General features: G+C 34.2%; 1 protein-coding gene across 28 annotated transcripts in view; it reads left to right on the forward strand.

The window, feature by feature from the left end:
* Positions 1–15,395, forward strand: part of NRXN1 (neurexin 1) — a 1,116,221-nt gene that overhangs the window by 554,285 nt on the left and 546,541 nt on the right. For 16 of the 28 annotated variants that reach the window (XM_054678387.2, XM_054678389.2, XM_054678398.2 and 13 more), the window contains 2 exons: positions 3,958–4,131; positions 10,862–10,981. In XM_054678387.2, the coding sequence (XP_054534362.1) occupies positions 3,958–4,131; positions 10,862–10,981 (294 nt within the window). Of the gene's footprint in view, positions 1–3,957; positions 4,132–9,936; positions 9,964–10,861; positions 10,982–15,395 lie in introns of all 28 variants that reach the window. The other 12 variants (XM_054678383.2, XM_054678382.2, XM_054678385.2 and 9 more) reach the window with 1 other exon arrangement.

Genomic DNA, 15,395 nt, shown 5'->3' on the forward strand with positions numbered 1-15,395 from the left:
ATGAAGAATCTGACTCTTAAAGAAGTTATGTAACCTAACTTGCCTACACTGAGACAGCCAGTAGGTGGCAGAGCCAGGGTTTGTAGACAGAGAAAACCAAAATGCCTGTGCCCTATTCCCTAGTCATTACTGCTCAACTACTGCGGAATGGATACTCATGATATCACCCCAGTTCATTCACAGATAACACTCTTGAGAGGAACATAGTGGCTGTGTATATACAGTACTAAAAATAAGGGTGTTATTGAGATTATTTTAAGAAACTCACCCCTTAGACTTTTGAGTTTTTGGTATTGTACATGTTCTCTACTTCTTTTGCTGAAAGTGTCCCAATCCAACCTTTGCCTTATCAATTGCCTACATGGTCCTTAAAACATATGAATTAAAAATCAGCCACTCATTTTGAAGAAGAGGTAACAGGCTAGCTTCATATCTACAGGAAAGTTGGCTTTTACTGGTTGCCCATGCAGGCTCTTGTTCATACACAGAGCCATTAAGTATATCCTCCTTCACATGCACAGGGACTCACCTGCAGGACCCATTAGTGATAATGGGTCATTTTTTTTTTAAACCCGTCACTTCAAGGATCAAAAAGAGAACCTGCATCTTTGATAAAGTGATAATAGTACACAGGGCTCAGACCACTAAAGGAGTTTCTTTGTTCTCTTCATGTGGCAACCCACCAAGGGACTTTAGACCACTATTTGCTATATCAAAGAGTTTATAAACAGTACTAAGTGGTGGTGCTAAGTACAGCTTCAGTAATGAAAATGAGAATGAGTCCCCTATTTATAAAGCCAACCTCGTCTACCTTGGTATGTTTGAAGCTTGTATCCCACACTGCTTGAATTGATATTTTCTGCTCTTTAGTAACTCAAGGGAAAGATTACTAGTTCTCTTCAATAAGCTTTACAATGTTGTCAGGCAAGTAAGTTTTTTAATAGAAAAACATAGGGATTGTGGTAGGAAGTGGGAAAAGGAAGTAAGTTGGTGCATTTTAGAATTAGCACTCTCCTCATGTGTTGCCTTACTGTTTCCTCTTTTTTTATTCTTTTCTACCGTGGCCTCAATCCATAAGGTGGCTGACAATATTTATTGAGGGCCAACCATGCTTAGAGCCCAGTACCGGGCACTCTGGGAAACACAGTCTCTCTCCTTCAGGAGGTTACAATCAGACAGAGGAAGATTGATTAATAAATATATAGTATTCTATACATAATTTCTATTACTGAGTTCTACATCTGAAAAGCCTAGAGCTGTACCAAGAATTGTTCATTCAATTCCCCACTCTACTACATTCATTAGTCCTGGAGGAGAGCTGAAATTTTCTAACAAATTTTGTTCAACAAATGAAAGGAGTAGGTAGTATTTCCTTTCATTGCTATTTGTCATGTCAAATTATAAATCTCAGCCCACAATCTCTGATGTACAAGAAATGTAACTTTTCTATTTTTCTATAACTCACCTTGGTTTCTATTTTGAGCTTTGATTCTTTGAGTTAGTGAAGGTACAACCTCAGGCAATTTTAGTTCCCTTCTTTTTCTTGTGTCATATCTAAATAACTCAATGGGGTGAGTTCTACTGTACTCATTTTTTTTTTTTTGGTAGGAGGGCGGGCGGGTAAAGAGAGGTGGCATGGAAGCTTGTTTCAAATATTCTAGAGTCACAACTCAGGTGCTCACTGAGGTGCTACCCAGCATCTTCATTCTTGTGTGCATGACCTCTTTAGGTTGGACTTTTTTTTTTTTTTTTTTGGCTATTTCTGTGCCAGTCTGGAAATTGTTCTATAGCTCCCATGGCACAGAGGAGTACGGAACGTTCTGTGAGACTGTCTAAGGTCTCAGGTTATCTAAGTCCACCATGCAGCCATTTCTTTTCAGAGATCTCACTGCTCCCTCTTAGTTCTCCTGAGGAAATGCACAGAGGTTTGCATTACTCCTGGAAACTTACCTGAGGTTTTGAGATTCACCAGAGCTCAGTCCTTAAATTAGAAATCAGCACCCTCTTTGGCATTTGCCAATGACTGTACTTGCACAACTAGGTTCTTCCAACTTTATCTACTACTTGACTGAAAGAGGAGTAGGAAAGCTTTACTTATGTAAACTCCAATGTATTCTATTTCATTCCTCGAAGAGTCTAGGATTTTTAGACTTAAATACAGAAAGCTAATTTTGTATCTTTGATTTCTGATTCATATCCTTTCTCTGAGGCAACTAAAACACAATGGCCTGAAATTTAAGTGAGAGCAAAAACAAAGGACAGAATGGAAATATGGAAGAAAAGTCAAATAATACTTCAAAATAGTATGCCCTCTCTGACCAAACCCATGCTGTCTTTTAATATTAAGAATGATGGTTAATAGTCAGTAGACTTTGCTTTATGTAAAAGGGGGGGAAGTAAATACATCCAGTACTTTCAATGCAAATTATATAGTTATAAAACTTAAGTTTTAGTTAGGTCAAGGACCTAAGTTCTCAGTTTTTAACGTTGAATGACTTTGAGTATGCCACATGATTCCTCTATTTCAATTTATTCATGAGTACAGTTCAAGAGAGTTATATCTGTGGTTTGATTTTACCCTACATACAAATTAATAGGTTAGCTTATTACTGTTTAATGGGTGCCTGCAGAAGACAGAATATTTCTGGATGGGAGACCAAGGAATTTGTTACTCACAGCTCAACAGTCTGTGTATCAGTTCTCCTTGTTCCCAAGTCTCATGAAGACAACACAGAAGGACCCAGGTGAACAGTAAGATTGCAGGATTTTTGTGTTACACTGGGGAAAATGTGCCAAGTGACATGAAGTTGAATAGAATGGTTAACATGAGAAAGAAAGTTCAAATGAAAATGAAAGTTGGAGAAGTAGATAAAAAGAGTATGTTACAGAACTTGTAGACTGGAGCTATAGCAGCATATTAGTGAATTTTGAGCTCACCTTCCTTATGTTCCACATTGATTAAATGTTTACTAAAGTCAGTTAATTATTTTTATTGAATACTATCCAGATATGGTAAATAATCTGAAATAGAAAAAGAAACAGAATCCAACATAGATTGTAATCTCTTTTTTTTTTTAAGTAATAGTCCATAAAGTTGGGGAATCTCAAACCTAGAGACAAAAAGTTAAACAAAGCTAAGCAATGTCTTCCATTAGAAACTGCAATAAAATTAGAAAAATAAGTTGAAAATTTGTTAACGGATTTCAGAGCAGCCTAAAAATTGAAAGTAGTGTAATTTTACCTAAAAACAGAAATACCTCAAGAAGGATGCAATATCCACTTATATACAGACTATTATGTGAATTATCGAACAAGAGAGGTGCAAGCAAGGATAGTGGGCTTCAGCCTAGTATAGAAGTGACTTTAGATACAAGAAGAAATTTACTGAACTTCTGATGAAATGGAAGACACAGAGATCTCTAAGCAGAAGGTGAATTTAATAATAATGCCTGTTGACTGTGTGTCCACTTTATACTTTTGCTCTTGTGGATGCTTGATATATTTCATCTCATTTAATCATCATGAAACCCTCTGGCATAGGTTTTTATTGTTCCCATTTTAGAAACAATGATACTAATAATCAGAGAAACTAACATATATATATACACACACACACACACACACACACACACAAGGCTGTAGGGCTTGCAAGTAACCAGGCCTGGATTTCCACGCAGGGGTATGCATCTCTATACCTAGCCCACATTCCTTCAATTTGACCACATAATATGGAATTACTTTAGTTCTCTATGGAAATAGCTTTTAGAAATGTCTCCTAGTGCCAGTATATTATTCAAACGTCTCTATTGTTTAGCACTTTGGGGAAAACAGCTAGTCATAAATTAATTTTTTATTAACTTAATGAAAAATAAACCTCCCTGTTTTTTCTCCATCCTACTGTGTGTTTAAAGTCAATGACATGGTACTTTTGTAACGAAGACTTTGATCTTCTTGCAGGTGACTTATATATAGGAGGAGTAGCTAAAGAAACATACAAATCCTTACCAAAACTTGTACATGCCAAAGAAGGCTTTCAAGGCTGCCTGGCATCGGTTGATTTAAATGGACGGCTTCCGGACCTCATCTCCGATGCTCTTTTCTGCAACGGACAGATCGAGAGAGGATGTGAAGGTATTAGATTTTTGTCATCATGCCCTAAATAATTCTAATTCCACCTGTCTAACTGAGAATGAATCTCACTGTCCAGCAAAATTCTGATAACTGGTCAAATACCCAATATGGGCTTAGACATCCTTATTCATGTTTTTAATTTTTTATCTCATAAACCTTAAATTTTCTGTACTGTTTGCAAGCCTACATTAATGCCCAATGTAAAATGGGAGGTATATCTATGGATCTTGGTTTTTTTGTCTGTTTTTGCTTTTGTTTTTGTTTTTGTTTTTTTTTTGAGCTATGTAGTACATTTGATTAGTTTGTTAATCAGTTCTACGATGCTTGCTTTATAGCATTAAACAAATACTACTCCACCAAGTATTAATCAACTTGTGCCCATTTTTAAAAAATCTACATTCTTTTTGTTTTAATTTTAAGTCCAGGGGGTACATGTGCAGGTTTGTTATGTAGGTCAACTTGTGTCATAGGGGTTTTTTGTACAGATGATTTTGCCACTCAAGTATTAAGCCTAGTACGCATTAGTTATTTTTCCTGATCCTCTCCATCCTCACACTCTCCACCCTCCAGTAGGCCCCAGTGTCTGTTGATCCCCTCTATGTGTTCATGTGTTCTCATCATTTAGCTCTCATTTATAGGTGAGAACAGGCAGTATTTGGTTTTCTGTTCCTGCATTAGTTTGTGAAGGGTAGTGAGAGAAGTCACTATGTCAGAAAGACATCTGCAAACATATATTTATCACTGCACAATGCATAATTACAGATATATGGAATCTACCTAAGTGCCCAAAAGCCAATGAGTGGATAAAGAAAATGTGGTATGTATATTCCACAGAATACTACTTAGCCATAAAAAGAACAAAATAATGTCTTTTGTAGCAACTTGGATGGAACTGGAGGCCAATATTCTAAGTGAAGTGACTCAGGAATAGAAAACCAAATGCTTCATGTTACTCACTTATAAGTGGGAGCTGCACTATGGGTGCACAAAAGCATACAGCATGGTATAAGGGACATTGGAGGCTCAGAAGCTGGATTCGTGGGAAGGGGATTGAATGATGAAAAAACACCTATTGGGTACAATGTACAAGACTTGAGTGACAGGTTCACTGAAATGTTAGACTTCACGACTATATAGTTCATCCATGTAACCGAAAACCACTTGTACACCTAAAGCTACTGAAATTTAAAAAAAAAGTAAAATAAAAATAAGTAAATCTATATCCAGTAGCATATAACAAAAGAAAAAAGTTCAGATACCCCATTCTCAAAGCACTATTCAATTGGTGTGTACCTGGCAGAAACACTGTATCCTGTGTATTTTCAGTCTGTTTTAGCAAAAACAGGTTTCTTGTATCACCCCAGGCTAATATTCCTATATCAGAAATGCACTGAAGTATCTTCTTTTCTTTTGTGCTCTCTATCAGACCAAGATCTGTAGGAGTACTTTTTGATTGCCACTTTCATTTTAGATAATTTTCACTTCAACACCTCAGATTATTTGAGCAAATTCTTCCTCCATAAATGTAATTTAATCACATTATCATGAATTTTGTGGCTCTGGATGTGTTGCTGCCTCTCCTGTAATACTGAACACAGTTTGGGCCATTTTGAAAATTTTAGATTTATGAGGATGAGGATGTTTTATATGGGAGAAGAAGAAAGAAATTTGAATTCCTGTCCCCCAGGTGATTATGAATCATTTATTCTCAGCCAAAATAATGTCGTTATATTTAGCAATTACTTAAGTACATGGAAATTTTATATTTGAAAATACATTTTTTTCCTCTGTGCAGCATATGTTTCCATGAAATGTTAGGTGAAATTTAAACTGTATTTCAGTAATACCAGAGGATAAGGTTAGTAATGGAAGGTGTTGTTGAGTTCATTTTTAATGTTATTAGTATATTTCTTTATTTGATATTTTGGCATAATGCCTCTGTAAAACATAAGGAAACTATGTTTTTTTCCTTTTCAGTTAATTTTAATTAAGAGAGACAAAATTGTTAAGGGGATCAATTCCCATTAGTGGATGAACACAAGAATGTGATAGAACATAATAATTCTTGGAGGTGATCTCATTAGTGAGAATGTGTACCTTTATTTTATTTTATTTTTTAAAGAAAGGTATTACAATCCCTTATGCAACATATTTGTTAAAAATAGGCCTTTCTACAAGTTGCTTGGTATGTGACTTCTCACCTACAAGAAATGGTGAGAGCAGGCAGATATACCCAATGAGATAGAAAATAAGAGGCAAACACGCAGGACCCCCACCACTGGTATGTAATGTGAGTGAGTGGGCGGAAGCAAGTAGATTAAGAGGAGCAGGATCTACTAACAAAGCGCATTTGCAGTAATGATGTTTGGTGTTGTTTACCCACATAATCTAGTAAGGAATTTGGTTAAGATGATTAGTTACACATTAAACTATTATTTGAACATTTGAACTCAGTCACTTATGGCATTGGTTCTTTCCTTATCTAGAATGCTTTATATATCTGAGCTTTTATAATTTTCACACCCTGACACCCCTTTTTTTCTTTACTCTTAGAATATTACTTTCTGTCCTGATTCTTTCATTCCAACATCAAGGTGAACAACTTTTAATTTACTATTATTTGTGACCTGTATAGTTTCTAGGAATAATCTTAGATTTAACTGTTACAGGTACAGTTGATGAGATTCACACATTTTTTAGGATTAGTGTTTTAACTGTAGATACCTAATAAATTCTCTTTCTAAAGATTGTTATGTCATGGAATTTGAGTCCAAACCACACTGGAATCACTTAGGCTCCATATTGATAGGACTACTTAGCATATGTTTGGTATAACCTAATAATATCTTGTGAGGAGTTTCCATTGTTCCTATCCAATACACCCACACACCTCTAATCCTCTTGCATACAAAAAACTTTTGATCTTTCCTAAATAATCACTTTTTGCCTTTTATTTCTAATTTATTTCAGGGAGTAATGGTTCATTTTATTTATAAAATTCACCTCAGCTAGAGTACGGATTTTAACCCGTCGAAGTCTACTTAGATTATTGTCTCCTGAATGTTAGCCTATATCAGAATCACTTACAGAATCATTAAAACCCAAATCACTAGATTACAACCCCCAGGGTTTCTAATTCAATAGATCTGAGATAGAGCCCTAGAATTTCCATTTCTAACAAGTTACCAAGTGATGCTGATGCTGTTATACTGGAGACCATACTTTGGATGCCTTTTTTCTGTTTATAGCAGAAAATGGGCACTGGAATTCAACCAATAAGCAGGCCCACTGAAGTCAAGATAATATCTCTACATAAAATCAGAGTGAAATTTTAATAGATGCTCTTTTTGTACAACTGTAACATTCAGCTCTAGGCTCCATTATATCTACAGGAATAATTTTCTGTTTAATCGTGACAGCTATCATTGATTAAACACTGGTGGGAATATGTTTACCTATACTATCTCATTAAATCATCAAGACTCTATACAATAGGTATCATTGCCTTTTTTTAATGAGTAAATTGAACCTCAGAAAAGTAAGGTGACATTCCTAAAGTCCCACACCTAGTAAGTGGATGACACAAGTTTCAAACTCAAGTTTACCTTACTTGAAAGCAGAGACACCTAACCTCTTTTGTCTATCATTTCTTTGGTTTCTGGAAATTGTAGTTTTATCTTCGTTTTTCTTTCCCTTTTAGACATATTATTATTTTAAATAACTTAATACAAATGTCCTTGTAGCTTTTTCCTAATTTTATTCAGTGATAAAATAAAGATAATATTACATAACTAAAAAGAAAAATAAATTTAAGGCTCTCTCTTGTGTAATACCTGTCAATGTTTAAGTATTGTCTAGAAGGTGAGTACTTTGAAAAATGTGTCTTGTCAGGCAAAGGCATGCATTGTCTTGTAATTCCTGAATATAAAGACTATTGTGATAATGAAAATAAAATACAGCACGTCTGTATGCTTACATAGAAGCTTGGCAGGTACTCTGAGTTGCTGCTCTACAATATGGGCAGATTATTTTTCTAAGATTGTAGTTTTACTATTTTTAGAGTTTAGCATTGTTTCTCAATTGCATTTCTGATAATTTTTGAAAAAACAAAAACCAAAATCTGGATCTTCATTAGTTCTTGCTTCTGATCTTTTCTTCTGCTGTGCAGGTCAGAGAGCAAATAGCTATTTGATAAAATGGCATCTCCCCAAACTGGGCTTGTATTACTCCCTGTTTATTTGCTTAACACTGGAAGAAATATGCTAAGGAATATTGCTTTGAGAGATTTTATTTTCAAAAATATGCTAATTATTTTTGATCTCTAATGCCATGGGATAAGGATCAGTAGACCACTTCCCTCTCACAGTTTGGAACAAAAATTAAAACTAAGCAATTAAGTGGTTCTTATTTATTTGCTACAAAGAACTAAGTTGAGTTTAGTGGTTCTTAGTTCTTTGTTAGTTCTTAGTTCTTTGTTAGTTCTTAGTTCTTTATTACAAATAACTAAGTTGAAAAAAAAAACTGTTACTCTCTTCAGGTTGCCTGGATTTGGGAGGTCTTCTTATTATATTACTACTTATATAAACTACTATTTTTGTTTTTATTATTGTTACACCTATTGCAGTTATTATTATTTTATTACAGAATTAAGATTTACAATATCATGGTTTCTGAATTTGTGAATTCTCAGAGGCTAGGCTAAATTCAATAACATTCAATAAAGAATATCTTTACTAAAAATTTATAATACAAATGTGATTGTAAGGTACATGTTTAGAAGCCATTTTCAAAATCATCTATTTATATAAAGTATAATTACAGAAAATTCTAATTTATTCACTAAAACAGGCACCTCAGAGGCTCTCTCTTTTACATTAATAGCATCTAATTAGCTGTTGTCTTTTTTCTATTTTTATAAAACCTATATGTTTATTTACTAGAAAATATATTTAGTTTATACTCTAAAGCTATTTAGGTAGACTGTATTCCCTTTTCACCCTTCTCTAAGATAGGTTCTTATTAGTGAGGATTTACTGTAACAGTTATTCCACAGGGAAGTTTATAAGAGTTGAAAATACTTGTGAAAGTGTAGAAAATACAGACGTAACTCTGAAATTCATAAATGACATATACCCAATCTGGTAAGTTCAAGGATAAACGCTGCGCATGGAAATTTTATTCAGAAAATTCCTTTATGAGGGATTATATTGCAGTTTATTTCTTCCATCCTTCCTACTTCTTTCATCCACTCTAAATGATATACAGTATCATTTATGCAGTATTTGGTTGGTGTCACTCTAAAGTCCAGCTGTTGTCAGTGAATGGCTGGCATTACGGTTTGAAGCCTTAATTGCAACAGAAAGATAAAGGATCTAGAGGGAAAAACATAGAAAGGGATAATTGCTCTGCTAATGATCATAGTCTACACTGTATCTGCACATGATGAATGGTGCTGCGTGTTCCAAATAAGCAACACAGTCACTTTGGTAATGCATTCATATCTATCCAAGAGAGGAAACATACAAAGGCCCTTTTAATTTTCCTTCATTACATGTCATTGGCTCAATTAACCATTATATATATACATATGTACAATTAAATTCTAATAAATTTCTGCTTTCTCATTTTTGGCTTCTCTTAAGATTTATGGCTGTTAGTATTAATTTGTTTGCTCTACATAGCATTTTTCTCCCTCTTTACAGCAGCATGCCTTTTGAATCTGAACGTTCTTCTGTGTTTGCCCCATTTCAGTATTGCTTACTAACATTTAATATATTTTGCTTTTTTTTTATTTTGCTGACAAAGTTGCATTGATGAAAGCTGACTTGCAAGGTAGATAGCCCTGTGTGTATATAACAAGACTGAAACCCCATAATACACAGTGGAAACCCTAAAATAACATATTTTACATTTCTGCAGTAACTGTTATTTGGGTTCAGATTTCATTCTTTTCCTTTCTTGAACGTTGTGCAAGAAGCCTAACTTTGTAGCATAGTTTGTATAAAGGCTTTCAGTCTTGAATATGTTTGTATAGTGATTGCCTTTAGTGCTTTGATCATGCTTTTTTTAGTTCTTTGTTTTTCAGTGTTCTAGTTATGATTCTTTAGAAATAGACTAGCATTCTTTTTACTTGTATGTTTAATGAGGGCATGCCATTTATATGGAGTTTTTAATTTTATGTTTAATTGCATGAAATTGTTAAAGCATGTGAATTGATACTTGCCAACATACCTATTCAAAACACCCAGCAATCATAACTTTATCCTTCTGAAACCTCTAGGGCATTTTTGCATAACTCTCTTCAGTTATTTTGCCAATCTTATCTCAATTTCATGAAGTTATAATCTCCATTTCTCATTATGTCTCTATTCATTGGTCAGAATGTTAAGGAGATCCATTCATTTTCTAAAATCAAAATAGTGATAAAGAATTATTGAAGTTGGAATGAGATTACCTGCTACAATAATCATACTAGAAGCTATGTGCTTGCTTTTGCTATTTGTTGGTTTAGTTTATGATTATAATGTATTTTATCCTATACTTGAAACTTAAGAAAACCTTCATATTACAGCCTCTCAGTTCCTAATTCAGGTGTGTGAACTAGAACTTTCAAAACTAGTTTGGACATATCATCTGTGGTGTTGGCAACTACTACATGTGATCTAGCTCATGTATAAAATGCTTTTGGATTCTTTTAAAGAACCCAAGTTTCCTTTGGATTGTTTTGCAGGGCCCAGCACAACCTGCCAAGAGGACTCATGTTCCAATCAAGGTGTGTGCTTGCAACAATGGGATGGCTTCAGCTGTGACTGTAGTATGACTTCCTTCAGTGGACCACTCTGCAATGACCGTAAGTACCTCTCTGAGTATGGACTGATACTCATCGTTGCTTCCAGTTACTGTTTGATATCTAAAGTCTAACACTGAAAGTCCTTATATTAACTCTGAGTCAGTCCAACTGTCATAACCCATAGAAGCAGTTGTTTCTACAGAAAGGACAGTTTTGAAATACTAATTGTTAAAGTGGCTAAATCCTGTGATGATGGTGATTCTTTGGTTTTTGGGTTTATTATTATTTTTTAATTACTAATGATCACCTTGTTCAAAAGAATGTCTTTCATTTCCAATATATGACAATTCTCCCTTGGTTTTTGAAAGAACCTTCATATTGTTTTATATTAAATAATACTTAATTTCATATGATTATGTCTCGAGGGCTGTAATTTTACTGAACGGTTACAGGTCTCATTTTTCTCTCTGCGTACATCTCTTTAAGCCCATTGCTGCCTTTTCCTTTTAAAAAAATATGTTCAAACATTGTCCCTTCAGGCATTCTCCCTTGTATCTTAGCAACTTATGTTTTTCCCCTTAAAATCCTTTAACTAAGTATTGCAATATAAGCATGAAAATAAAACACATGATTCACATTATATCATGGCATATCTGCTAGTGCCTAATTTATATCACAGCAGTGAGGGTTTGAAGATGGAATTAACTGATCTATAAGATGAAGTTCTGTGTCTTAATGTTCAAATAGGTCCTGATTTACAGCACATCATCAAAATGATAAAGGAATTTCATACAAAACATTGCATTCTGCTATATTAAGAGAATATTCCTGACAAATTGACCTGGTTGTAAAAGAGAATACGTGCTATATGTTGTCAATGCTACAATATTTAAGCTAAACCTCCAGGATGATGGAACAGAAGATGCAACGGTTGAAGGTTTAGATTTTGTAGCAGAAGCTGAATTTGAATGTGGATTTAAAGAAAGAGTAGAGCTTGTTCATTTTGACCTTTGTCTATTTGAGACTGTATTCATGTCAACAGATATGTGCATCACAATGTAGAAGATGGGGTAAAGCTACAGTAATCCACTGAACTGAGTTGTTGCAGCCTAGCAATAAAGTACAATTTACCTGCTGTCTTTAGGTTTCCTTTCCAAAATATTGACTATTGGAAAAACACACAACCAATACAGAGTTAAAACATATGTAGAAGAGGCCTTTAACAACCATGCCACTGTAGATGGAGAAATATTTGTTCTTCATTTTACTAGTTTCATCTCCCATAGAATTACAGTAAACCTGAAGCAATAAACATGTATTCAAACTATCATACATTTGCAAACACTCTGCAAGCCAAATCACACTTAAAACACAATAACGCCATTTTGAGTTATATAAACAACTTTACATAAAGTCTGAATAAATATATATACATATAGCAGCCTTACATGTGCTTTTCATAAAGATATGTATATGTGTCTATAGGTAAATTACTTCCTGCATTTGTTCCTGCCTCACAGAAAATGGCATAAATGTATTTTCAAGGACAATCAGAAGACTGAATAGTTGTTAAGATTTTATTATCGCAAATTTTTCATCCTGAATACAATCCTGACAGATGTATGACTACATGTGGTAGATGAGAGGGATTTTTTTGGTGTGAAAATATTTTTCATGTTTCTAAAGAACTTTTTCTGCCAAACTATGCTTAATGTAGTTTCCATGTTTTACATACAGTTGCCATTTGGTTGTGGCAGACTGTGTATCCTCATATACCAGTTAAATATAAAGAATATAATTTTATGTATGTATTTGTTAGACTTTCCCTAAAGAAACATCAAGATACAACCATAAGTATCATGCTGTCTTCGAATCATTTTTACAGAAAACTATTTTAATGCTGCTCTTGGGTGATAGTACTGGTGATGACAATGATAAGGCTATTCGTTATTTTCTTGTAAATAGGTAAATGTCATTCAATAAATGTGTCTCCTGATATGCCTCTTGCACAAATCAGCATTAAAATTACTTTAGAGAGCTCTCAGAATACATGCATTTTGATTAAATCATTACCTGTTAGTGGGTTTTCTGAAAATGTGAAATGGTTCCTTGGCTTATACGTTGGAGTTTCAGTGGTGAGAATACATAGGTACAAATCAATATTCAAAAGCAAATCTTATTTTGTATCAATTATAATTGGTAGAAGATATAGTAGCAATTGTTACTTTGAAGACGTGGAATTAATAAGCAATAGAAATAGCATGCAACACTTTCCTCACTTTTTAAATTGATCAAAATAAATCTTGTCTGTACATCTCACTGTTTTTCTCTAAGATGCACAAATAGAATTAGTGTGATTCCTGGGGTTTTAACAAACTCCTTTTCTGTATAGAAGCTGATTTTTCTTTTAAAATAAAGCCATTTAAGGCATTTCACTTCTTAATGAAATTTTCATCTCTAGTTTATTTATTCATAAATTCTGTGACTGCAGCCTCCAATTACATAGAAAACAAAAAAGAAAATAGAAACAAAACTTTTTAATGGGGAAATGAACATGTCACATTACAAATGTGACCTTCCCTCCCCCAAAATAGAATTTCTAAATGTCATCTCGCTGATAAGGTTTATAGAGTGGGTTAGGGTAACTAGAAAAAATGTATTTATATTAGCCTGGAGATATAATTAACAATGGGAAGATGGGAATACTTTGTAGCTTGTAAATGTAATCTTGGATAAATCATACTAATTAATTGAACTGAAAGGAATCTTTCAAAAAGAAGTGCTATTCAAAATGATGCCAAAGGCTATTTTTAATGAAATGTTTGTTAAACCCTTTCTTCCCCGGAAAATTGCCATCTAAGTGACCTACTCACTGACAAAAACAATTGTTTTGTGCATGTGTGTATGTGGATATGCAGGTGTGTGTACAGGGTAATGTCATATACTCACCTCTTCAAGTTTTCTTCCATATCAGTACCAAATTTTAGATCCTCTGTATAATTTTTCTGGTATATCATGTAATTTCTTAGTTATCTCCCATTTCTTATTCCTCTTTCCTCTGATCCATTCTGTGCCTCTCTGCCAGTTTTGTTCTTTCTTTCTATTCTTCCTAGTTTAAATGTCATCAGTCTCTCCTAATTCTCCTAACCAGAGGCAATATTTTTTTTCTCCTCTGGCTTCCTATAGAATTTTGTTTATACTATTTAATTTGCCATCACTTTTTCCTTATAGTTACCTATGTTTAGTCTTACCTCCCTATAAGACTCTATACTTCTACTAGGAATAACATTCTTCTCTGTTTTCTTGGTTTATAAGCCCAGTGTTTTTATAGCATGCTGCATGTAATTGTAATAACTCACTAAAATCAAAGCGTGCTAGATACATGCATCTTGCAGAAGAATTTCAAATATATCCTCAGTGTCCAATACTACTCCCCAAGTTAGTCAATGTGGAATTCGTGGACCTCAATGGTCTGACCCCAGCCTTCATGTTCATACTTATCTGCTGCAGAACCTTGTCCATATGGCATATTACTGCCAATTTACTTACAGCTTTCTGAACAACATTACACTTTCCAATTTCCTCACCATTGCTTATGCTAATTTCCCCACCTGGAAAATGCATTGATTCCACCTGGAATGCATTCTTTCACTATGTCTGCTTGAAGAAATATAATTTCCTTTTCAATCTCTACTAAAACTCTTTTGTCCCATGGAAACTTCCTTTGTTTTCTGAGCTTGACATTATTTTTCCCTCTTCTGAAATTGTAGGAAACAGTGTGCTGGACTACTTTGTATGGTGTAGCTGTTTATGAAATTTCTCTTGGATGTAACCATTTGCTGAGCACTTACTATGTGCCAGTTCTGTGCTAAAAGTTTACATTCATTGTAAATTTTATATATCACCTATTAATACTTACACATTCGTCCACCATCATCACACCAGTGTGCTACACAATAATCCTTTTCTCCTTTTACCCAGTGGTCCAGAATAGAATGTTACCGTATTAAGCTAACTTAATGTCAGGTTGGAGAAGATGAATATGGCTATGACCGCATGCAAAATAGTGAACATAATAACATTGTCACATTACATTAGTATAGAAATGTTGTATGCCAAATTACAGTTCAGCTTCAACAGTGTCTGTTACCATAAGGGAAGAATATAACATAGTGCTGTTATTTTGGTGCTACAGCTTAGGAGGGTGTGGGTGCTGTTTTATTAAAAGGCTGTTTTCAGAATCCTAAACTGCCAAGAGAAAATCTTTCTGATAGGAATTTATTGTATCTTTCATATGAGAGTTAGAAACATTCGCTGAAACGAGGATAAAATACACTTCACTGTGACTTTTTACCATGACATTTAAAAATATCTTCAGCTTTGTTTCTCAGCTTCTTTTGTTGTTTGAAAGAGAATCCAATATCCAGTGTCTGAGCATCAATATATGAACTAATGGAAGTGAATCATAACATAT

Source organism: Pan troglodytes, chromosome 12, assembly GCF_028858775.2.
Source record: "Pan troglodytes isolate AG18354 chromosome 12, NHGRI_mPanTro3-v2.0_pri, whole genome shotgun sequence".
Lineage (NCBI taxonomy): Eukaryota > Metazoa > Chordata > Mammalia > Primates > Hominidae > Pan > Pan troglodytes.